Source organism: Coptis chinensis, chromosome 7, assembly GCF_015680905.1.
Source record: "Coptis chinensis isolate HL-2020 chromosome 7, ASM1568090v1, whole genome shotgun sequence".
Taxonomy (NCBI): Eukaryota; Viridiplantae; Streptophyta; class Magnoliopsida; order Ranunculales; family Ranunculaceae; genus Coptis; species Coptis chinensis.
Genome location: NC_141462.1, coordinates 67,786,411 through 67,810,880, shown reverse-complemented (window position 1 = coordinate 67,810,880; position 24,470 = coordinate 67,786,411). Strand labels below are relative to the sequence as shown.

Sequence of the window (24,470 nt, the reverse complement as noted above, 5' to 3'; positions counted from 1 at the left end):
TTTTTTCACAATAAAATAATAATAGACTTAAGACTGTAGGTGGACTAGGATATATTGGGCCCTTTGGACTACAGACCCTAGGTATAGATATCCCGGTCCAGATGGCTTTAACAAGATTGGAAGAACACAATGCTTAATTCGATATAATTGTAAAACTGTATTTCATATCCTCTTTCGCATACTACATGAACGTAAGGGTGGAATTTGAGCCGAGCGGCTCAAGGTCGGCTCATTTAGCTCGGCTCGAACTCATTCATTTAATAAATAAGCTAAGTTTGAGGCTATATTATAACTCGTATAACAAACGAGCTTGACGAACCGATAAGCAAACTATTTAGGCTCGGCTCAGCTCAGCTCATTCATATATTATATGAGCCAAGCTTGAGCTTTTTTCAAAACTCGCTTAATAAATGAGCCAAGCTTGAGAGTGGTGAAACTCGGCTTGATTAGCTCGAATTCCACCCTTACTTGAACGGATTGTCAGGTAGTCAATGTTCTCGTTCAGGAGTAAAAGATATTTGCTCTAGTCTTCATTGACTTCATTCCCAGAAGTGCATTGTTTGTTTGATTATTGGTGTTTAGTTTTCGGTCACAAGTTCACAACTACCTCTTACAATGTAGCCTTCCAGCAAATCAAATCAAACTTTGTTTTTGCACCGTGCAGTGGAATAGCAATACTTGGTTCTGGAAAAAAAAAGCAAATACAAAAATGTTTGGAAATATGTAATCAACTGAACACGAGATCACTTGGGGGGTGAACAAAAAAAAATGAGGTTATATATTGCACAAAAGATTGTAATATGAATACAGTGTTCTATCTGGGCACCACCAAAAAATGAGGTATAAACCTGAAGAAGTGCCCATCTCAATCTACATTTCCCTCTGAATTTCCCTTTTACAAGTTAATACTATTTATTTTCCCATTTCTTTCCTATTTCTTTTTCCTATACATGGTTGCTTCACAGTCCTCTATATTCAAATCTTCATTTTCCATCGCTATTTACAGCTTGAATCATCTTACACTGAGCTCGCCTCTCCTTTCCAATCCCATGTGTCATCCCCCCAATCGAAATCATCATCCCTCAGAGGCAGGACCACTTACGTATTCAACAATGTGTGTTTCTGTGCTCTTTGCTCACTATAAAACATGGCTTGGGACAGCAGAGAAAATAGCGAGCAATTCTATGAGCTGCTTCCCTGAAGCCATTTTTATCAGATCAGAAATCACATCCCTCAGACCTGCGGAAAGAAATCAAGTCAATTTCTAAAAGTTAAAAGTGTTAAATAACGCTCCATAATAAAGTTTCCTACCCAAATCTACCTCTCAACTTTTTAATGGTTTGAAAACATGGAGTACAGAAGTAATGAATATAAAAGTATAAAGCTAAACGAATTAGGACGCCAACCAACCACATTATTCAGCCTAGAGAAGATTAACAACCATAAAAGCTTTAGCTTGTGAATTCTCACGGTTAGCATTTACCTATAGTTGTTAAATACGGCTAAATGCCAACTTATTAGTAAGTCAAAGCAGTATTAAACTTCTGTGAGGAGTAAGCATTACCGAAGTCCTCCTTTGGATATTTGTCCATTTGTCTCGAATGGAGCTGCCTGATGCACATTCAGTTCAAGCAAATCCAAAGCAATCAAGAAACCGTGCACAACAGCTCTCAGCCAGTTGTACACCAGAGTAGACCCATATAAAAGCCATTCCGGTGTACTATTATAACACATCTAGCGTGATGGCGGCCTTGGTGAAAACTGATAAAACAAATGGTGCTTCCTCCCCAGGATGAATAGTTGTTGGCACTATAGTGTAGCCCCTTGGATCAGGATCTAGAACCATTTCACATGATATTTCTCTAGAGTTAACATAATCCGTTCCACCAACTGACTCATGCAAGTAAATGTTGTAAGCTGCACGACGGCCACGTGTCTTGAGTATCCTCATCCCGATATAGAACATCATTGAATCATAGCTAGATTGATAGTTCCTAAACCCAGGTGTCTTTCTGGAAAAACTCACACCCTAACCATATATTCCCAGCAATAAGTCATCAGAGTTTGGTCAACAATGGTACCTAATAACATGCATTACAAAAGCGATGTTGGATATACCTGAGTCAGAGTAATGAAAACATGGATTGGGGATGATGCATCTGGACCGGTAGCCCTAAGTCGAAACTGCGGATTTTGATGCCATGTGTCATAATCTTGACAACCACCTGCACTGAAACCACGCCATTGCCCATGGACGGAATATCGCATTTCTGGAGGATAGATACGGCAAACATATATTGACCGGAAATGAATCTGAAAATCTTGCCAAGACATCCAAAATATGCCATCCTTGGACTGCAAGGAAGGAGGGTTAACAACCCGAAAATATATTGTCAGTCAGAAGACTGTAACTAGAGAAAATGAAAAATAAACACTTAAGAAAAGAAAATAAGAGCATAAGAAAAGAACACAAGCACATAAGAAAAGAACCTGAGGAATATGCTTGAGTTTGTGCCTCATACGATCTGTCCATTCCACGGATGAGTCCGACCAAGGGCCATTCCACTCAACTTCATTAGCCCAAGGATTTCGGATCTGAATCAGCTTCTGCCCATCCACCTCTCTTACCTAGACCGCAAAGAAAAGGAAATGTATCACAAACACATATGAGAACATTTTACTATATTGATGGACGATTATCATACAAAATACACATTTCAATGTACCTGCAATAATGAATAAGCATGCCCCTGAACAATACCGCTAGAAGAAATGTGTACATCTGAACCTGATGGGCTCCCAGCACCAAGGAGAAAGCCCTCTTGTTTAAAACGCAACAACTGAGACCACAATCTTCCACTAGCAAGATCAAGCTGTACATCTGCACTCCTTATGTCGATCTCCTCGCCGGCTCCCCCAGTGAGGTCTACAAGTGCATCTTGGACAAGTCCACCTTCTAGTGCCTCGTAGGACCCATGCAGCTTGGCATAGGCCTTCTCAAGTATAGAAACCCATATCTCATTTGCCTTCCTACTGGTAGCAAAGGCTGGTTTTCCCAGACCCTCGCAGGGAATCCAATCATCAACCACAACAGGTACCCACTCACCCTAAGGAAGGCCATAAGATAAGAGAATGACACTCAGCATTAACAGTAAACAATATGACAAAATGCAATAATCTACTTCTGGTCAACTACAAAATTTTGAAAAACCCAGTAGCTCTTGTGATGTCACACATAACATTGTCTCCATACCCATTAAGGTAAGACACGCATGAATACAGATTGATTACATACACGTATAATGGTTTCTCACCAAACTACGCAAACAACATCTGACAACATCTGATATCATGTATGTAACCTTCATTTCACAATAACTCTACTGAAGTGTAAAGACTAAAGACCCTTGCATATTCTAAGCTCGAACAGTAATTCAAGCCAATCATTTTTAATAGGTAGTAATCCATTATAATATCTTTAATATCTTTTCTCTTTTTCAAAACCTGTATCAGTCCCAAGGAACGACTATCTGCTTGCAAGTACTACATTGCAATTCCTGAGAATATAACAGGTTAAAGACCACATGAATATTTTCCTGTTGGGTGTATGTCAGGTTTCATGAATACAATGATTATTCAAGGTAATTCTACAGAGATAGGAAAATACCTTCCTGATTTTGTGCTTATATGACACATTTTAATGTGAGCAGATGACCTTCAATTTGAGACTAATGAATGCCAATTCAGAGGATAACTGAAGGAGCATATATGCTGAATTGAGAGGACCCTCTGATTCAGACTTGGATCAATGCGAGTTCGGGTGATAACTTTTTAAAACTTTTTAAGCATCAAAAATTCTAAGTTAACAAGTCAAGTAACAAGACTCATTTTTAACCATCCAACATATATTTAGAGTACCTGAATACAGAATCGAACGGTATATATTCCTTCATCATTGTATACTTGTGTTATAATGACTTCCGATATCCGTGAAGCCTCAGTTAGAACAGCAACAGCACTCAAGAACCAGCAGTCACCCAATCGCCCCTGTGGAAGGAAACACCAACATTATCCTGGACATCACCAACGCAATAAAATTTAGTATCAAAAACATCATGAATAAGTAATGGCAGCCATACCTGACAAACATCAGAAGGATTTACAGAACCAGAAAAAAGGGAAGGACAAGAATTTGGGCAGCTCTCTTTAACCATTTCCATAGGCCTCATCCACTCCGAAACAATCTAACATGGTAGAAACACAATTCAGACATCAAAAACTTACAGATAACAATTGGAGTCCTTTTCAGTCCTTCCTTGCAAAGTGCACTTCTTTTCCCAAGAGAAAACAATTCTGAACCTGCAGATATCACAAACTACATTTGCTATCCAGAAACCTACCTGCAATTTTGATGGAGGGTTTTCAGGATCCACAAACAAAGAGTGATCATTGGGGGGAAACTCTTGATCTGTAAAATGTGTTTCTCCTCTTGCAGAAAGAGCTTCTTTGACAGCCATTTCCACAGAAAGCATCCGTTGATTAATTTCCTCCTGTGTTTCTATTCTTGGTTTCCTTAATCTTCTGGAAAAAGAATCCATATCAATCACCAATTCACGTTCTGATCTCCTCTTTCTCCCACTTGAATACTGCCCATCCCAATCTACATCCCTATCATACAAATCAACATCTGCAGGGTCACTATCCCACTCATCCACCTAAAATACACAAAAAATCAGAAGTCATTAGATGCATGAGACCAATAACATACATTTCTTGAAACAAAATAAAAGAACAAAGAAAAAATTGAATCACACACGTGTGTGTGTCAGTGTGTTTTCGTAAACATCCACACATGCCTTGTTAACGTTAGCCTTCAAAAGATAAATGATTTTTTTATAAGTAACTCAAACTCTATGCACATACTCTGGATGGTGAATCACCCCACTGCCAACCATCCTCTGGTAGATCATTAGTGCTGTACTCGGCTGAGCTTGTAGCAGCATGAAGTGCAACAATCTCATCTTCACTCAGACTCCTTCCCCAGAGGAAAGCATCCATTACGTGCATCTTTGGGTCAACTCCTTCACTATCTGATCTTCCGAAAGCATCCAAATCTGTAGGAGGTTTGATGCCAATCCAAACTTCTGTTCCTTGTTCCCAGACGCCACTGCCCATATTTAAGGGTAACCCAGTCTGATATCCATCAAACCCACCATCTAAATAGCAAGTAGCTTCACCTGCTTCAGCGTCAATAATCATTGTCACCATATGCCACCTGCAAAACAGTTACAATAGACCAGTTAACTTGGCATCTTTAATAAAAAGAAAAATTGGTAAGTAAAACTCGCCAACTTTAATAAATTCATAGTGCGTGCTCGGTAATCTCATTAATCTAGGCCTTCCTAATTAGATTGTCATAATGTTAACCTGTAAAGAAGTTCCAATCAGAAGGCATAAAATGCACAGCTATACACATACAGGAAACAATGATAGGGAAAAATTTAATGGAGAAGTTTAAAGTAAAACTAGGGAAAGGGACATAACATCTACATATCCTGAGACATAAAACAGATTGGAAAAACCATGAACCACTTAACGTTTGCTTTGCAACCCCACAAGGAAATTTGATACTGGACAGAAGAAGCCAAACCTTCCATCTGCAATACTTGATGATCCAATACTCCAGTCTCTTGCCACAGTAGTTTGTCTGTCACCTTTGGTAACTAATCTGAGGCCAACTTGTCCACTTTCAATGCCTTGTTCTGAACCAGCCACCAAAACTTCCCAGCAGACTTGCTTCTGGAAATCGGTTCCTAAAAGACATACTGGTCCAGACTCTGGCTGGATCATTGTTGCAACAGAGAAGCAGACCTTCTTACTTTGACAGAGACTCGGATCAATCTGGCCACAGTGTCTTCCACCTGTTCGTGGTTCATCGTCAAGAACACATACAGCTCCTGGAACTCCCGTCTGTTATGAAGTTAATTATTAATACTTTGGAATGAAGAGAGACTTTAAACTTAAAATTCTATTTCCGGAGTAATCTGAAACGAAGAAAATAAACGACTCCTGAGAGCACCATAAATGTGATGACAAATTTTATCATATCCTCTTAAGAATTTAGACACTATGCTTGACAGATGCTGAACTAAGATTATGACACTCAAATTTTAAAATAACAGTGTCAACTCTTCAAGCACACAAAGAGTAATTGTTCAGACTGTTAGGTATTAGGTGTTTTTTTATTGTGTCCAAGTGTTAGCCTTAGTAGTATTGTGTAGATTTAGTCCCACAATGAACAGCTAGGAGACTCGTGTCATGTTCTCTCCTTATTTAGTCAGAGACTCAGAGTCCTTGCTCAGTGTAACTTTTGCTATTATCAACATAATTTTAGATTTCTACTGTAATTATCCTACAACAAGTTCAAACTAAAAGAAAGAAAACGGAATTTAAAGATGAAATAAAAAAGCAAACCTGTTGCGCTCGACGTGCCAGCTGAGTAGTGCGAATGCGACGAGCAATGCTTGAAACTCTCTCTCGAGCAAAAGAGTCATCCATAACAGAATCACCACCCACAGCACGCACTGCAGCAGCCATAGCATCTGCATCTCTGCTTCCAATATTTGGAATAGAGGATATGAGGGAAGCTTCTATCTCCTTCCATTTACGCTCTTCCTTCTCCAAGAGTGCCTTCCTTCTTTCCTTTCCCTTCCCTTCCTCTTCACGCCTCTGCATCAAGATTTCCTCTTCCATCTCCTTTTCTCTTATGTAACTACAGCATCAACAAAACCAATTGATAAAGGTTTAAATCACATTGTAAAAGCGTAAACTTTCAGGATCAACTTATAGAAATAAACCAACCTCTCCTGAACAAGTTCAAATTGCCTACGATCTTCTGGCATCCATTTCTTTATTTTCTTTGCACTAAGGTCTGAAAAACCAATGCTGTCTAGAAATAGTCTCAGACGGACCTCATCCTGCCATAGTGCATATATGCAGGTGTAAGTGCACATAATAGCAAGATTTTAAAAACAACTGGGACGCATTACCGTTACCTGTACTCGCTCTGCTTTAGCTGTCAAACCAAGCAAAAGGAGCAAATAACCACCAAATTTGTCCCACATATACACCCACTCTGTATCAATTGCCTCCTCTAAAGCCAGAATACGTGCATGAGCACACATTTCTCTCCTGTAACCTACATCAATGGATGACTCACACCGAAATGTCCTTCCAAATTTCAGTTTCGACCACGACAATCCTGCAGCTAATTCCTCATTTCTTAGACGATCTCTCAATTTCATGACATCAGCTCTGGGCAGCACAAAATTCCCTGCCCTATCAAGTGTGATTGTAGGATCTCCAACTAACAGGGCAGCTGAACTAGCAGATCTCTGAGGCGCCGAATAAGTTCCAGAAAGAGCATTTCTTGTCTGGATGAGGAAAACAAAGAAGAAAGAAAAAAGTATACTGCATTACTGCTTGTGTTTCTCTTTCTTCGGATATCAAAACTCAAAAGATCACGCATTTCCATACAGAAAAAAGATAACCACTAATAAGAGAAAACTACTAAACTGATTTTCCTATAGAACTGATGTCCTCAGGCAGAGATGACAACAACAAAAACAGAAGGGGGGGGTTACAAAAAAAATGATTAAAAAAAAGAAGAGATAGATGTGTGCAGAAGTGAGAATGAAGAAATGGCATCACAAAGGCCGATTTTCCCATAAACAGACATGATGATGGATCACTTACTTAATGTAATCAGTATAGCAACCTTTCAACATGTGACTTTATAGTCGCATCATATTTTGGCCTACAATTGTACTCTGGCAGTATTGAAGTAGACATGTTCTGGCTACTGAAGTAAATTCCCGATAATGAGAATTCTTTATGGAAAAGCATCATCCGACTAGCAACATGGGAAACGCATCACACTATCCTAACTGCAACTGCCCCATTAGTTTCTGTACGGATCACTAGTACACCATGTCACACTCGACCCAATGTGGGCCAATAGAATGATGTTTGACCACCTCATACAAAGTTTTAACCAGTATCAAGCCCAAAATCCGGCATGAATAGTTGGGCAAGGATTCCCTCGCAAATGATGGCCCAATTTCAATTCATCAAACTACGTTTTGTTAATTTTGGCTGTTGGAAAGTGGAAAATCAAGCATCGCAGGTGAACTTAATTTTCTAGATAAGTTCCGCTAGGCACAATATTGGTCAGTTTAACATACTTGTGTTCAGAAACTCAAAATAACTATTATTGAAACAGACAAACAGTCCTAATCAAGTCATCATGCAGAAGGAACATACTTTCGTGGCAGATCGAGAAATTGCCTGGACGACAGTTTCCTTGCTGAGGAAGTGAACAGCATCCTCCATCATCTGGTAAAAAAGTAGAGCATGATTATCATCCACTTAATAAAAAACAGAAGCATATACATATATCACGATAGAATGCACATTCTCAGAATAATCATTTAAAGAACAACAGGTTTAAGACTAAGATGTCTTACTACTACAACCACTCAAGTTGTGTGTACCCACCCACCTTAAGAGTCAAGCATGGTCGAGATACAGCAAAACCAAATGCTACGACTAATGTGACTGCAGATACAGCAGCACCAGCGAAGGGTGGATGGATTATCAAACTAGCAACAACACCCCATCCTTCAATTGCCAACGCAATACCATATAGAACAAGGAAAGATGCACTGCAATGGATGCAGAAAATGATAAATAACAGTAGGAAAGTGATTGAACAAGGAATATGTGATCAGATATGAATGACAACTATAATTCAAATAAGGGAAAGTGATATAAAAATTACAACCAACCTGACATTTTCTGCACAATCTGCATGAGCATCATAAACATATACCGGTAGAACTCTTGGAGAGTAAACGACAATGGGGGGTGACAGAAGCACCTGGTAAATGAAATGTCCATTGTCATTAAAATATTTTCTTTTCATGAAATGAAACCAAACACACAGAACTGAATTACACAACCATTTGAACGATGAATGACTAAAAACAGCATAAAAGTATAAAACTCACAGTTAGAGCCCTTCCAGCAAGAAGAAAGAGAAATGAGAAGTACCCAACTGATGCACCAAGAAAGGGTTTACCTGCGAACAAATAATGAGATTTGCCAAAGGAGATTAAGTCAGTACAGACAGGTTAAAACCCAGAAGTGGCCTCCATGAGTAAAAGTTAAAGATTGTGTTGCTACCTTCAACTAGTCCAACCATAAAAGCAGCCAAAGCCAAAAGAAAAGCTAGGAAGCATACAAACATCATTTGTGTCCGGGACAAATAAAAATTGTTTGAAGCCCAGTAGTGGATAACACCAATAGCTAGGACAACAAGAAGAAGTACTAAAAGGAAAGCAAACCCTATCTGTTGCCATAGAAACAACATGGAGAAATTGAAAACAAAAGAATCAGTAAGCACGGTACAAGTTATATAGATGCAAGCCAAAATTTAAGATGCATCATGACTTCAAGATGCTCCAGATAACTCACCGTCCATGGTTTAACTATAACAGTAACAGCTGCAATGGCACAAAGTAAAAGTATAAGACCGATGCCAACAAAAATATAAACACCTCGAGAAAGTTTCCAGTCGTCATCTTTCCTGGGGAGAGAACAAGTATTATAAGTTTGAAAATATACTAACTGCAACACATAATTCAGTTTGAAGTCAAATTACATCACATATACCTACCATTTGTACAGACCAGAACATAGAGTCAACACTGCCGGAATACAAATCAAGGGAAGCAAGGCAGCAAGAAAATCACCGTCTGTTGGAACTTGATCCTCTCGAAAAGTCACCACCTCCAAATAAGATGCACCACAAAATGACACAAGAACAACTGCAGCAAAGAAGAGAGCAAGGATGATTGGTGGAATACTAACTACGTCTAAAGCATTACTGTTTTTTCGGTGGAACTATATGGGACGCAATAGAAGTAAAGAGAAATGTTTTGGATACGTTCTAGTGACTTACTGGCAAATATTCCGATACATATAGCAGAAGAGAGAGAAAACTTATAAGTTGCAAACCATGATACAATTGGCAGCACACCAGTAACTAATAAAGCAATCGCTGTCGCCATTGCCCATCCAAGGTATACAGATGATGCATAAGGAGAGCTACAATTTCGCTGATCCCCAGTCCATCCCTTGTATGATAAATCATCTAAAGGCTTTGAAGATACTATTGCACCTAGACCTAAGACTGATCCAGCTAATACGGATACACAAACCGCAAGGACAATAACCTGAAGAGAACCGAGGAACAACACAAGATAACTGAATTAGAAGTACTTCTGTACAAGAAAACCAACAATTAATATAATTAAACCAAAACTCATTGCAAAGAAAATTAACTACAATAAAGTCATCTTGCAACCTCATCTCATCCCTAATTAGATGCTTCAAGGAACAGTTAAAAATATGTATTTTACCCTTGAAAAAGTACGATAAAATGATAAAAGATATTGACAAGAATACTTGTACTTGTATCAGTCTCAGGTGAGGAGAAACTCCAAAGATTGAGGTAAATAACCTCCAATATGTCCAATTGTTCTCGTACAGTTTCCAACAGGGCTACCCCCACCTCTTAAATAAAGCGTCGAAGTTGCACAGCCAATATAAAATCTAGAGATAATTTATGAACTAAAACCAATGAAATCATCTATAATTAGATAGGTCTTATGAGAAACAAAACATAAATAATATTCCTTGGAGTCAACAATAGCATCGGAGTGAGATAAATATATCCTCCTATAATAGCTGATACTTCAAAAGTCAAACCCATGCCTGTGCTGGATATTTGAAATTCATGTATGAACTGTGAAATATATTAATATTCTGAGTTAACGATATATACAACAACATATTCTCTTTAGGATAAGTATATAACTGTCCTTTATAGCTGTCATAGATATACTGTATATGACAACTTGCAGAGCATTTTATGTCAGTCATGTGAGGTTGTGTTATAGCTTGCTTGTTTGCACCAACAACATTCATATTGCACCTTGGAGCAATAACACCACTGGACTCCATCTTCAGAAAGGCAACTCATGTGTTTAATAGTTCCAGACATAAACTTCAGCAATCATACAAACTTGTAGCAAAACAATGACCTCAGTGTACCACTAACCAAATGAAGGTCTGAGTTTCACCTATGCCAAACACAAACTCACTTCATAAGCAGCTAATTGTTAGCAAATGCCTAGTCTCTGCATGGACGTAAGTGCAGTAAATTTGCACTTATAATTCTATGGTCCAGTACACATTACACAGAACCCCGTAGGGTCACATAAAATGCATGTCTCCACAAAAACAAAGATATACGTTGCTTTTAATTTTTTTATTCATTTATTTATTTATATTGATAGTTAGAGCTTTATTCCCTAAACCCTTTAATTCACTTTTCCCTAGTGAAGGTGGGAATTTAACTCAAGACCTTGGGAGTTGGGCCCAACTTCCCAAGTCTTGACCAGATACACATTGATAACGCACATAAGAACTTTACCACCCACAAATATGATTACGAATCTCCAGTACAAACCTCTGTTCTTCCAGGAGTTTGACCGTTGCCACCCTGACCTGGGCTTCCTACCCCAGGGGCCCAAAACTGATACCCATTTCTGATCCATATAGGAATGGCAATGGAAAGGCATGCCACCATGAGTGGAACAGTCAAGGATAATCCAAGTAAAACCGATGACTTGCTGCAGAAGAAACATCAAAAAACAAATTAACAAGTATACAACATGAAGATAGTCGCGAAAGCTTACATGCACAGACTAATAAAGAACTAAGAAAATGTCAGGCCATCATATAAGATATCAATCATCCGCATGATGTAAAATCAGTTATCACGCATTTCCTCAGCTGTTACAAATATTTTAGGAACCATCGAGCCAAAACCAAATTAAGTCCAATTGCGAGCTCAATCTCACAGATTAGGTAAAAAATAAAAAAGTTTAATAAGATAGTCTTACTTATACTTGACCTCAAACCTCATCTTTCCCACTTTTTTATAATGATCTATCCAGATCTGGCTGCTACTTTGGGATAGACATAACTACCTATCTGCCCATTTTATTAATGAGTTTTCTATTACGGTTTTTCCTTAATCCCCTACCCATAACCCCCTCCCCACTCCCTTGTCCTCTTGGGACAACTGTCAAGGTTATTACCAACAGGTCTGCTGGTCACACTCATTCGCTTGCAGAAAAAACCTCCATTTTGGGCAAGTACAACATATTTATTCTGTTCAACACTTCATCTGATAGTTTTTATGTGTGGGTGTTGTCATGCTCAAACAAAATATCTGACTATCCGATGTGTGTGCATACATAATCTTCAAAAGTTTTTGTTCGTGAAACACTTACATGAAGCCCTACCCATACACTTAAATGAACACTTTGCCTAAACGTCAAAGATTTTAGTGATATCCCAAAAGTTTTTGTTGCCTTTTTTCCTTTCAGTTATCTGATTGTGCTAAATTTGTGTTTTTGCTAGAGAAGACCACCTCGGTCCTCAACCTACACTAAAGGCTGCATTTGATATCCTCCTTAGTTCCACCTCAGGAAATAACGATCGCAAAATTTCAGAATATGTCAATTTTTGTTCGGGGTCGGAATGTATTGAGAAGATATTTTCTACTGGAAGTGGTTGAAACACAAAACATAAGATAACCAATATAAATAAATAAATAAATAAAATCCTTATATATATATGGGCATCACTGGGAGAATGTAAAGTTTTTAGAAACAATGGGACATTTACCAAAACTGCATCTAGGTAGGGTGATATCATGCTCAGTACCTCCACCATTTCCATCAAACTTTCTACACTATCAAAACAATTCCTACATTTAAGGCATTTAAATTGAACCTTGGAACCCATATTGCCATAACAGTAACTGTAACTGTAATGTTAATCGATGCAACGTGTCAAACTTAATCTGCCTACAACTAAGATAAACCTGCCCACTACTCAAGTTGAGTGACATTTTGTCAATACTTTAATGCATGTCAATCATTTAACATAAAGAAATGTATTGATCTGTGTTAACATTCATACATATATAATACAAAGTTGGATTGACATGGGTACGTGTATCTGTATCCTGACACAGCGAAATAACAAAAAGTTGAGGTATATCACATACAATATGTCCGTCTGTTGTATCCCACATGGATAAGGGACATGTATCCGACACTGATTATTTTTAAAATATGGAGTGTAAACAGAACAGTCGAAAAATAAATTATTCGAACAAACAAAGGTTCAGTTAGAGCATCCCCAACGGTCTAGCTATAAGTCATATTTGACTTGTAATGCACCCCCAATGGTCCAGCTATCTCTATCAGAAGACATTTCAAAAGTTATTTCTTCCATCAAATATGATAAACATTATAGCTTTTGATTTGGCCATTTTAGTGTGCCATACAGCTCCACTTTTGCCGTACTACTACTCTTTAGCCGTATGGCAACAATAACTTTGTGTGTGTAAGCCTTAAAATGGTAGGATCCATGTAAGATTTAAATGGTACAGCCCATGTATCAAGCTTTAAGATAAATGGTCCAGACCCATGCAGTTTAGCTCTAAATATGACTTTCACCATTGGGAGGATTTTTTTAGCTATAGCTTTTTGGCTGTTTTCTCATTTTGAGAGCTTAGGTGGCAAGTCATATTTGACTAGACACTTTGGGGTGCTCTTATAAGTACAGCGTAAAGGAGTTTATCCAACAAGTGAATATCTTCTTATACATCATCAAAACTTCTTCACAATAGAGCAAACTTGTTCTATATGTTGTCACTACAAGCCCAAAGTACTGGCTGTGCCAGTAGAAATGATCGTGTAGAGCAAAACATGTCATCAACCAGTCAAAACAGAAAGCGAACATGATGAGCACATGAGAATCAAGTTAGAAAGAAACCATTTGACCAAGTAATATAAAGTGATGATAAATGTCAGGTTTGAGAGACAAGTATCATACCTTAGGAAAGATAGCAGCAAACCCACAGCAGTACTCAACAGCCAGGCAACAAAACCATACTGAATATCAGGACCAAGAAGGAAATAGTAAATAAAAAGAACAAATAAAGATTGGAAGCATAAGACCATACTGAAGTGCTAGTGCATGTGAGAGCAAATAAAGTAGGACAACAGAATGTCTTTCAGTTGATGATGCAGGCACATCCAAGGAAAGTGCATAGAGTAGCAAGTGCCGACTAGCAAAGTCGGTAAAATCTTTGGGTGATGATACTAGGGGTCTGGGGGTTGAACCCCGCCAGCATCAAAGAGTTACTGATCTCATTTAAAACAGGGTTGCCAATAAAAAAAAAAGTGCATAGAGTAATAGATTAGGGATATGATCAGATGTTTCTCTTACAAAAGCACTGAAATACCAGTAAAAATAATTATTCAGACTATACAATAAAAGAGCTTATCTAAAGGATATAATGTTACAATTTAAGATGAATGCATACAACAGCGCAAAAATGTAAAAAGAGAAGAGAATGCAAAATTTAAAAGGCTTGACATGTGGAACATATATACAATTATCTAAAGGAGATGATTTCGCAGTTCAAAATATAATATCACCAAATTCCAACAGAAAAAGAGGGGGAAATGTGGTGGCGGGGTGTGTGTGTGTGTGTGTGTGTGTGTGTGTGGTGGGTGGGGGGGGAGGGAGCATTAAAATACTCGCAATGCATCAGGTATTGTGAGTGTAGGACATATATGCCTGCTAATATTTTTTAAACAGAGACCATAAGGGATAAAGATGCTAAGATGGGTAAAGGATTTGAAAAAGATGGGAATAGGCTTGTGTGGAATGCGTACATGTATATGATTTGGAAGACATGAAATGATTGCATTTTTCACAACAAGCATGCTGATGCGCACCAGGTGATTGATGAAGTGTGGAGAGATGCTAGAACGAGATTAATGGGAATGAACATCAACATGGAGACAGGACCAGAGTCACAGAACTTTATGGAGAAGTGGAATATGCAGATTGGTACAAAACAGAGGAAACGAGAATACTGCAGATGGGTGAAAGCAGACAAAGGGATATATAACCTAAACACTGATGGCACGCTGAAAGGTACAGAAGGAGGATGGGCAGCAGCGCTTCGTGATGACCAAGGAAGAGTAATAGCTGCAAGTCATGGCAACTCAGATATGCAGAACATAGCACTGATAGAACTACAGGCGGTAGAGAGAGGATTGGGGATGGCAGTGAGAAAGGGTATTAAAAAAATTGAGGTACAAACTGATTCAACAAATGTAATCTCTTTTTTGAACAAGACCAACAAGTATCCATGGGCAGCAGAAAAGATGATACGGATGATCCAAACTCTCAAGGGACAGCTAGAACACTTCAAGATAACTCATGTTTACAGGGAAACTAATAGACTAGCAGACACTTTAGCAAACAATATTCCTGCTGTTAGTTATATAGATTTAGTTCCAAGCTCATTTTCTGAGGATGTAAAAAAAATAATCTATGAAGATGCCAGTGGTAAGCAATATGTACGGATGTAACAAGCTTTTCCTATTTATGAAAAGGGGTAGGGGACCTCTCTATAAACCTCGCTTACCAACCAAAAAAAAAAAAAAAAAAAGATGGATAAGTAATTAACCTAGAGAGGATTCAGGAATTACTAAAACCAAGGAAATTTAGTCAATTCTACCTTGCGAGGTCTGGATGTCATGACCATTTCTTCTGCTTTAAGTGATCGAAGAAAAGCCATGATAGAACCGACAACCGGTGATAAGAGAAGCACTGAGAATCCAAACTCAAACTGCGAATATTGAAGTAAAAACATGTATAAAAATACAAAAATTTGTGGATATGGACCAACATAAAGAACAAATAATTCATAGGGTGAACTAGTATTACCCCCCCACTAGATGAGCCAATTAGGATTCCCCCCCCCCACTAGATGAGCCAATTAGGGTCTCCCCCCTAAAATACACACAAAAAAATTCGGTCAACCCACTTTGACTTTTTTTTTTTGTGTGTATTTAGGGGGGAGACCCTAATTTCTCATCTAGTGGGGGGGTAATACTAGTTAACCCTAATTCATATACAGCAGAATGAAGAAATTTCTTAGCATGCCCTCTTCTGTGTATTTTCTAATTCTAACAAAACCAGATAGTGTCTCATCTTACCTGCTGATGTGTAGCATTTATAACTTTAATCGTCTTTGGGCGAAAAACTGCCACAACGATTGTTTCAATAACAAATATAAGACTAAATAGAATCCATGCTCGCTTTGGAGTACCCGCTATCTGATGCAAGATAGCCCTGGAAATTTGCAGCCATTTGCCTAAACCCTGACGCCTTAACTCTTCTGATAAAGAAATTTGATTGGGTATGATATCATCTAAGATGTTTGGATCAATTACAGCAACATCTGAATTGTCTCGATGATCTCTATCTGCATCTAAGCTACTTCTCTGTAACAATCTTAAAATAGTTGGGTCCAAGCCCTTCTCTTTGAGCATAACAGCAAAATTAGGATCTAAACCTTTATCTTGTAGTAGATTAGCCAATTCAACATCACCTTGACTTGCCCTCTTTTTCAACATAGATGTAACCCTCGGATCTTTCAGACTTTCCTGGAAAACACGAGCTAAATTTGAATCCCAGGTTAGTTGATTTATCAAGGTAGATGTGCTTGCCTCGCAACCTTGAGATTCCAAACCACCACTAGAAGATACCATGAAAGAACTGTTAGGATCAAAATGTTTATCAGCAGGAGCCACTCCCCCTTCAGTTTCCTGAGCTGAGCGACAAGAACTGCTACGCAATGCTAAACTTGGCCTTCCACTATCTATACCCCTATCACTATTTATTCCTTCATGTGAACTAGCAGTACCACCTAAAACCACATTGTTCCAACTACTGACCTCACTCGTCCCATGCGTTGTACTTCTAGAAATAGGTTCAGTACCAAGGCTAAGGTGACCTGCTTCGACACTGCTACTATGTTTAGCACTTGAGCCACAACCATCAGATGAACTAGAAGAACTGTTTTGTCCTTTCTTACGAAATCCCTCTCTTAAACGAATGACGGTACTCTGTAAGGCATCTCTTCTTGCAGCCAATGGGTTTGTAACGGAAATATGACGACAAACAGCTGCACCTAACAGCACAGATGCTACAACTCCGTAACTAATGCAGTGCCCCAAATACCTAAAGTAATGGCAAAAAAAATGGTAAGAAAATGTGCAATTACAAACGAAAGGCATAAACCGTAAAATGCTATTAAGTAGTGCCAAGATACTCAGGTATGGGTCACAATCACAAACCAGTAATGCACTCCAAAGCAGATAAGGAAAATCCGAGATGCTCCAGCAACAAACAATGCTGCAACCCGACTCTTGAGAAGCTCAAACCCAAACAAGCAGACCCCCATGTTCCAGTCTATTAAAGAAGAAATGCATGAGAAACAAAATGGTGAAATGAGACATTAATGTACAAGATGAGAATTGGCATTACAAAAAACTAATCAATTCTCGGTAGAAAACCATACCAAGAACAATAACAGCTCCTGATGTTATGGCACCCAACCAATGTGCCTCCTTTGCCGTCAGCCCATATACGATGGAGTATACAAGAAGTGTGACCAGAGATCCAAAGTAGAGAAGTCCAAGATGCGATGCCCTGCAGAGACAGAACCAAATCAGAACAAAAATTAAATAGAACCAACTAGCCATGGCACTAGTAGGGGGTGTTCGTTGGTATTGAATGTGGGCATCCAACTTAAAACCAATTGGTGATAAGTGGAGAGGCCCCAAGACTAAAATATTCTTATGCATAGATTAACATATCCCATTTGGGACTTAAAATCTCAACACTTGGCAATATGTTCTTGTAATATTGTATACCTAATCGGATCTGCTTCTCTACTCACGACTCCTCATTTAAACCATTTACTTGCACAACCTTAACAATGTACCCATGGTACAAATACTCGAACCATATTACTGTAACTCGATTCTAAGCCATATCGTTGGTCCAGTTAACACATTGTCTTTAGTGACAAACAAAAGGTGTATCTACCGATGATGATTTGTACTCACTGTTGACGCAGAACGGTTTAAAGTGAAAACTTACTTTAATATGGGCTAAAACCATTCATGAATACATGCAGGGTCCTTAGGGGAGAAGCCAAAATCCAGACAAGGGAAAGGCCAGAACCTCTACTCAAAGGCCTCTCACTATCCGAGACTAGAGACAGACTCAAGAGCAATTTAATTAGATTGCAAGTGTCTTGTTCATGCCATCTCAAACTAAGAAGTAATCATATTCTGGGAAGCTCTCCCATTACCTTTGGTTTTAAAGCCTTTTGCCTCACTTAATTTGGTATTTTTATTTAAGCTACGCTAGCATATCTCTGGACACAAAGGCCCATTTCTTGCTACAACAGGAACATAAACCACCCTTTCATTTGCACAGCTCCTTGCTCTGTATCTCAGAAGAAACCTCAGCCACGGCCTCTCCCAAGTCTCTTTTCCTTTTTTTGTTTGCTATAATAATGATAAAAATAACAAGGGAAAAAAACTATGCACCAAATTTGATGCAACTCAGAGTTGTATTTTTGTCTCACATGAAAATGTGGGCGCCACCCACCATTCAAAGTAGTAACAGAACCAGTAAAATTAGATCGTCAATAGTGTATCCAAATTTCCAGTTTATAAGATGGTTAAACACCATGTAACAAATATAATATGGATAGCAATGTTTAAGGGTGTACCTACTAAACTTTTGCGAATATAACTCATTGGGGTCTGGTGGTTCTGGTAAGCAAGCTACAGGACCTACTTCAATGCAATCAGAATAAGCAAACTTGTATGACCTCCGCACGTATTCATCCACATCTAAGCCAGTTCCTGACAAATTAACAAATGGGAATAAGCTGATTAGGAGTAACTTATCAAGAAAGAAAGAAGCCGGAGGAGGGGGGGTTGTCAGTTTGACACTAGTTTTTAAAATAAAAGTCAGGAGGAAGAGCTACAATAAATTACCATTAAAGACCATTCTACAAATAAAGATCATATTGATAGCCAATGCAATTGCTGACACACCAAAGAAGAAGCCGGAGGGTGAGTATCGCTCAGATGCACTTGAACCTGCAGTCACGTAAACCGCACAAAGTTCATATGCACAGAGCAGTGCTACAGCCAGAAGAAGTAGAATCGCAACAGCCCCTGTTTAAAGAAAAGACTGCTTGATCAAAGTTTCACAAAGACTTTGTAATAGATTATGGTAGAAGATGAACATATTTAATATTTTAGTTTGATATGATGATAGAAGACAGAGAAAGGTGTTAGCTCGATGATAGAAACAGGTCAGAATATTAAACAAATGCCCTCATTGATGACAGAGAGAGAGAGAGAGAGAGTAGAGTGTAGAGTAATGATGAAAGGCAATAAAAAGCAGGCTGATGCATTCTCAAGTGATTTTTTTTTTGGGGGGGGGGGAGAATTCCATATAGCAACACATTAAACATTGTTTAAATAAAAAAAAACAAAAACATCAAAATAACTAACCGTACAACTTATGAGTAGCAACAAGTTTTATGAACTGATGAAAACAAAATTTTATACATTGAGAATCTCACTCAACTCAGGTGAAAAATCCAGAGGGGAGGGGGTGCTGGTGAGATGTTCACTTATACGATTTACATTCTGTTATCAGTAACTTTTACCTGCAATTTCTCTATGATACATCACTTCCTTTTGATCTTTCTACACTCCATCATTCATCACCCTTTACATTTTATATACCTCTCATGGACCAATAATGATTCCAAGGCCCAATTTCACACATTTTAACATGAGAATGGCAAAGCAATAAATGTCAAACTTTGAAGTAAACAACATCCCTTGTTTTTATTTGGTTGTACTCACAGGACAAGGCTGACTAGTTATACAAATCTAGTCTCTACGGTTTTCGTTTGTGTGACGTGGTGGTCCTATTTGTGAGGAGTTGAGAGAAATAAGGGCTTTGACTACTTAGGGCTTGTTTGGGCATTTTATAGCTAGTTACATGTGCTACCACGTTGGAGCATCTTTCATTCCAGCGGCCCGACAAGTTTAAATGTGAAATCGATTTTTTGGTGAAATCATGAAGAAATGAACAAGAGTAACAAAATTACAACAAATTGGATTTTGAAAATGGATGTTCCATTGCTAATAACGATGAAACATCCATGTTGCATCGAAAACGCAAATCCACCTGAATACAATGACGTTCCAAGTGGAAAATAAGTTCCTTATGTCCTGTTGATGTCCAATTTCATAAAATTAAAAAGAATTATGTTACATGGACACCCCATATTTCAAAAACAATCTGTGTCGGATACGTATCCATGTGTCCGTTTCAGACACACACGGACACATATTGTGTGTGATATATCTTAGTTTTTGATATTTCACTGTGGCAAACACTCTGTATCCGTGTCAGATACAGACACACATGTCCGTGTCAATGTAACTTAGGAAAAGATAGTACAAGCAGCAGAAGAACTGTCGGAGACGAGAAAAATGCAAAGGTGAAGGATAGAAACATGGATACATGAATCTATCCCTAAAAATAAGTGTAAGAAAAGCTTTAGCTTTACAATCCCCACCCATTAAGAGAGACAATCTGAAGAGCTTGTTTTCAGCTGGAGATTTACTGTACTTGGTTGGGTGGAAGACTAAACTACTCTCCTAAGTGGCTACCTTGACTCTTCTCGAAAGCACTCTTTACAACCTTCCATCTACTACATGTCCTTTCTCTTTTTCATTTTTGTTTGCTCCTAGTATCTAATTTGTGGTATCTTCCTCCACCTTATAGATAGCTACCCTGATTATCCCGAACGAAGTGAGTTTTGGGCCAGGGACGCTTAAACTCACTTGTCCATCCGTCCTCTTTTTCTTCACAAACACTTTTTTTTTTCTGAACACTAAAGCACTCTTTCTCTCTCCAAACGCCACCACCACAAATCCCTATCCTGATTTTATCTTTCCTCTTCTTCGTTTGGCTCCCACCATTTTACGGTGTACTAGTAGCATACCTATATATATATATATAAAAAGCAAAAGATTATGAACAACAAGTACATGCAAAAATTAAAGGTGGTGAGGAAAACACATACTTGAGCTTTGCCAGCGAGTCCTCCACCAAAGCATGATAGCATAGAATGACAACAAGAGAGCGGTGCCAGCCATTATCACAGCCAAACCAATTATATCTCGTCCTAAGATTGCAATCAACCAGCTTCCCCAAATAATAATCACCACAATTGGTGAAAGCACAACCATCCACGCAGAAACCGATAGAAAACCACAAACCGGACCTAATTGAGGTCCTAGCATAATATGTGGCCACTTTCTGGCGAATATCCAACTGAAAGTGTAGAAACCAGCAAGGCATAAATATATATACCAAGTGGTTAAATTTAAAAAATGACCAGTAACAATTTATAGGGATGTTAGCTCTCAAAATATAATTCTATCTTTAGGATCTAGACTACACTAATCCCCCTCACCCAACAACAATCTGACGATTAATATGCGACAGAAATCAATAAAGCAAAAAAGCATGCATGTAATTTCATGGAAGTGCAGACCATCCTATGTGTGCAGACTTATTTGGATTATCTCTCTATAAACAAATTTATCTACAAAATGGTACCGTAAATCTAACAGGACTTCCCCTATAAACAAGGTTCATAAAACTCCCATTATTTAGTTCCCTTTGAGTAATTGTTCACTACTTGCAAAGGCATAATCCAAGACAGTATATTGTGCTTCAAAATTTTAACCTAGTACCAAGAGTATGATTGGTGTAGAAGATGGGCATCCAACCTAAAACCAAATGGTGATAAGTGGAGAGGCCCGTGAACTTATATATTTTTAAGCAAGGAATATCCCATGTGGGACTAAATATCTCAACACGCCCCCTACGTGTGGCATTACTTAAGCCTAACACGCGGACAAACATATTTGCGTGATGTGGAGCAAACAAAACAACAATAGCCCGCTCTGATACCACATAAACGATGGGGATCCAACTTAAAACCAATTGGAGAGGCCCACAAACTTACATATTTTTATGCAAGGCTTAACTTATTCCATAAGAGGATAAACATCTCACAATTGGATCACAATAATAAAGATTACATTTTTTCCTACGTAAAACACTTTTAATGAAATGGAGCATCTGCAAATGATATGATACTCCTAATTCTGCTATGTTGCTGTCATCCCGGTGATGCACTCACAAGTCGCACCAACGATGAGTTCGTTAGATCCTTTACAAAAGCTCGGCATACCCACCTCACACCCAACTGACCATGCAAATAACAGCAGGACCTCCACAAAGAGGGACAGTGGTCCGTTTAAATAAGGTTGTCAATTTAGGATCTTATTCTGAGTGGCACACCACACAACTTTCCTGTTTAGACCTCCAAAGACAACTACTTGGAAAGAAAGGGATAGGGTCAAAAATGATGATTTTCTGGAAGAGGGAGACAAGAGGTGAAACAAAACGACCAAGAAGAAAATTTGTTTCTAACCAATAGTCCAGAGCCTTTGATCTTGAGCTATTCTCTTAGGAGTATATTCTAATTTTCCTGTAAGGGCAGCACATCTCATAGAAGGTTATGCATTGACTAAGCATTTCCATCTAAGAAACAATAAGAAGATGAAAAGATAGAAACACTCTAAGAAGGAAACCTATTATCCATCCACGTAATATGGTTCCATTAATTAAAGGTATTCCAAATCTACTAAGGATCCAACTCTTTTACACGCAAAATAGATACCACACAATGAGCTTCTTCACAGACAACCACAACTGTCTCTAGCAGTCAAATTCAATCCAAAAGGTCAAAAAATTGAAGATTACCAACGGCTACATTTCTCTTACGTATTTTACTTACTTAAACAAGTTTCTGATGATTGACACAAATTATTGTGGACACTCTCATTGCAAACTAATTAACTACTTGAATTAACAAAAACGCAACACAATTGCAACTCCAAGAATCAAAATAATTAAAACTAGCAACATTAAGCACAATATAATGAACCTTTTTTTTGGACACTAAGCAACTACTTTACACATACATATACTACATTTCCCATTCAACAACTTCAATTGCGCTCAAATTCAGTAATACAAAATGAACTAGCCAAAACAAGTACCTGTAAATTCTCCATGGCCTCCAATTTACAGACCAAAGTATAAAGAAGGAAAGTGAACTCAGAACAGCGAAAAGCGTCCCCGAAACAACACACGCCAATAAAAGCCGACGCCCTTCTTCACTATCCATTTCCCCCTCCCTCCCCTTCTTTTCCCACTCACACCATATACATAAACACTTTCTCAGATAAATATCCAAACTTTATCAAACCCCAAGTCTTAAAACTAAAAAATCTCACTGCCCAAACTCTAATTTCTTGAAAAAAAAACTAAGTTCCCACAACTGTGAGGTATTTGTTAGTAGAATTGAGCTTAGAAAGTATGGTTTTTGCTGAGAAAGAAACCAGCATTGCATAAATGAAGTCAATTGCAGTGGAAATTGAGCTGATTGGAGTGTAATTTGGGTTTTTTAGAGTGTAATTTGGAGAATTTGAGAACTAGGGTTTTAGTTTTTCAGTTTTATCTTTCTATTTTTTTTTCTATTTTTTTCGGAGAGTAAATGTCTGAAAACCCTACATTTCGGAAACGACAGTGATAATAATATACTTCTATCTGATCGTGTACACCAGCTGCGATGTAATAGTTCGTAAATCTGTGATCTTAACCGTAGATTTAACATTAACACGAATACGATAGTCCTTTACAAAACTGACGGTCCACACAGTACGTTTGACTGACGAACTTTTTGTGCCAGTGTGTACATTAATTAATTGTGTAATTAGGTTTGCAATGATTGGATGTCTTTAGAGAAATTAGTGCACTCACTTTATGCTTTTTTAATGTGTTGTCTTTTAGTAATTAGACATTAATTTTGTTGATTATAATCTCGATGGAACAAAAGTTTCAAAGAAGGGAACTGATAAGTTAAGTATATGAAGAACTACATTGATTTGCACATAGTTGCCACTAAAACAGGCTTCCGTACAGTACGAACATGTATGCATTATATATATATAGATATATAGGAGTTGAAGTGACCTAGAAGGAGATAGTTTGTTGACAACAAACAATGTTTGGATGAAATTTGTATTGATGTCCATCGCAGTAATAAATAAGGGTGGAATTCGAGCTAATCAAGCCGGGCTTATTATGCTCAAGCTCGGCTCGTTTATTAAGTAAATTTTGAAAAAAAATCTCAAGTTTGGCTCATATAATATATGAACGAGCATGAACATGAGCATGAGCTAAGCTTTTAGCAAGCCAAGCCAGAGTAATTTGGT

The 24,470-nt window shown here is 38.2% G+C and overlaps 1 protein-coding gene across 4 annotated transcripts; it reads right to left on the bottom strand.

Moving 5' to 3' along the window:
* Nucleotides 1-755: 755 nt before the first annotated feature.
* Nucleotides 756-23,764, bottom strand: DEK1 (calpain-type cysteine protease family). Of its 4 annotated transcripts, XM_086569689.1 has the most exons (31): nucleotides 23,253-23,764; nucleotides 21,200-21,450; nucleotides 19,083-19,265; nucleotides 18,812-18,947; nucleotides 17,588-17,718; nucleotides 17,364-17,478; nucleotides 16,221-17,247; nucleotides 15,740-15,850; nucleotides 14,038-14,096; nucleotides 11,594-11,756; nucleotides 10,022-10,295; nucleotides 9,737-9,887; nucleotides 9,535-9,646; nucleotides 9,244-9,409; nucleotides 9,069-9,139; nucleotides 8,847-8,938; nucleotides 8,561-8,723; nucleotides 8,323-8,394; nucleotides 7,056-7,433; nucleotides 6,862-6,977; nucleotides 6,475-6,772; nucleotides 5,651-5,970; nucleotides 4,924-5,275; nucleotides 4,401-4,715; nucleotides 4,140-4,244; nucleotides 3,919-4,047; nucleotides 2,727-3,107; nucleotides 2,491-2,628; nucleotides 2,119-2,355; nucleotides 1,565-2,029; nucleotides 756-1,239 (listed from the first exon to the last, which is right to left on the bottom strand). In XM_086569689.1, exons 1-30 carry the CDS (start codon nucleotides 23,378-23,380, stop codon nucleotides 1,724-1,726), a joined length of 6,480 nt encoding a protein of 2,159 aa, XP_086425815.1. In that variant the 5' UTR covers nucleotides 23,381-23,764; the 3' UTR covers nucleotides 756-1,239; nucleotides 1,565-1,723. The 4 variants fall into 4 exon arrangements, with proteins under 4 accessions (XP_086425815.1, XP_086425817.1, XP_086425818.1 ...); XM_086569690.1 differs by lacking the exons at nucleotides 756-1,239; nucleotides 1,565-2,029; nucleotides 2,119-2,355; nucleotides 2,491-2,628; nucleotides 2,727-3,107 and adding an exon at nucleotides 3,487-3,771; XM_086569691.1 differs by lacking the exons at nucleotides 756-1,239; nucleotides 1,565-2,029; nucleotides 2,119-2,355; nucleotides 2,491-2,628; nucleotides 4,140-4,244 and having other exon boundaries at nucleotides 2,969-3,107; nucleotides 3,919-4,073; nucleotides 4,285-4,715.
* Between the last annotated feature and the right edge of the window lie 706 nt (nucleotides 23,765-24,470).

Coding starts and splice junctions, on each gene's coding strand:
- DEK1 (XM_086569689.1), bottom strand. CDS start 23,380: ATGGATAGTGAAGAAGGGCGTCGGCTTTTATTGGCGTGTGTTGTTTCG. Junction 14,097..15,739: donor TGACATCCAGACCTCGCAAG/GTAGAATTGACT, acceptor CCTGATATTCAG/TATGGTTTTGTTGCCTGGCT. Junction 8,724..8,846: donor GATTGTGCAGAAAATGTCAG/GTTGGTTGTAAT, acceptor CATCCATTGCAG/TGCATCTTTCCTTGTTCTAT.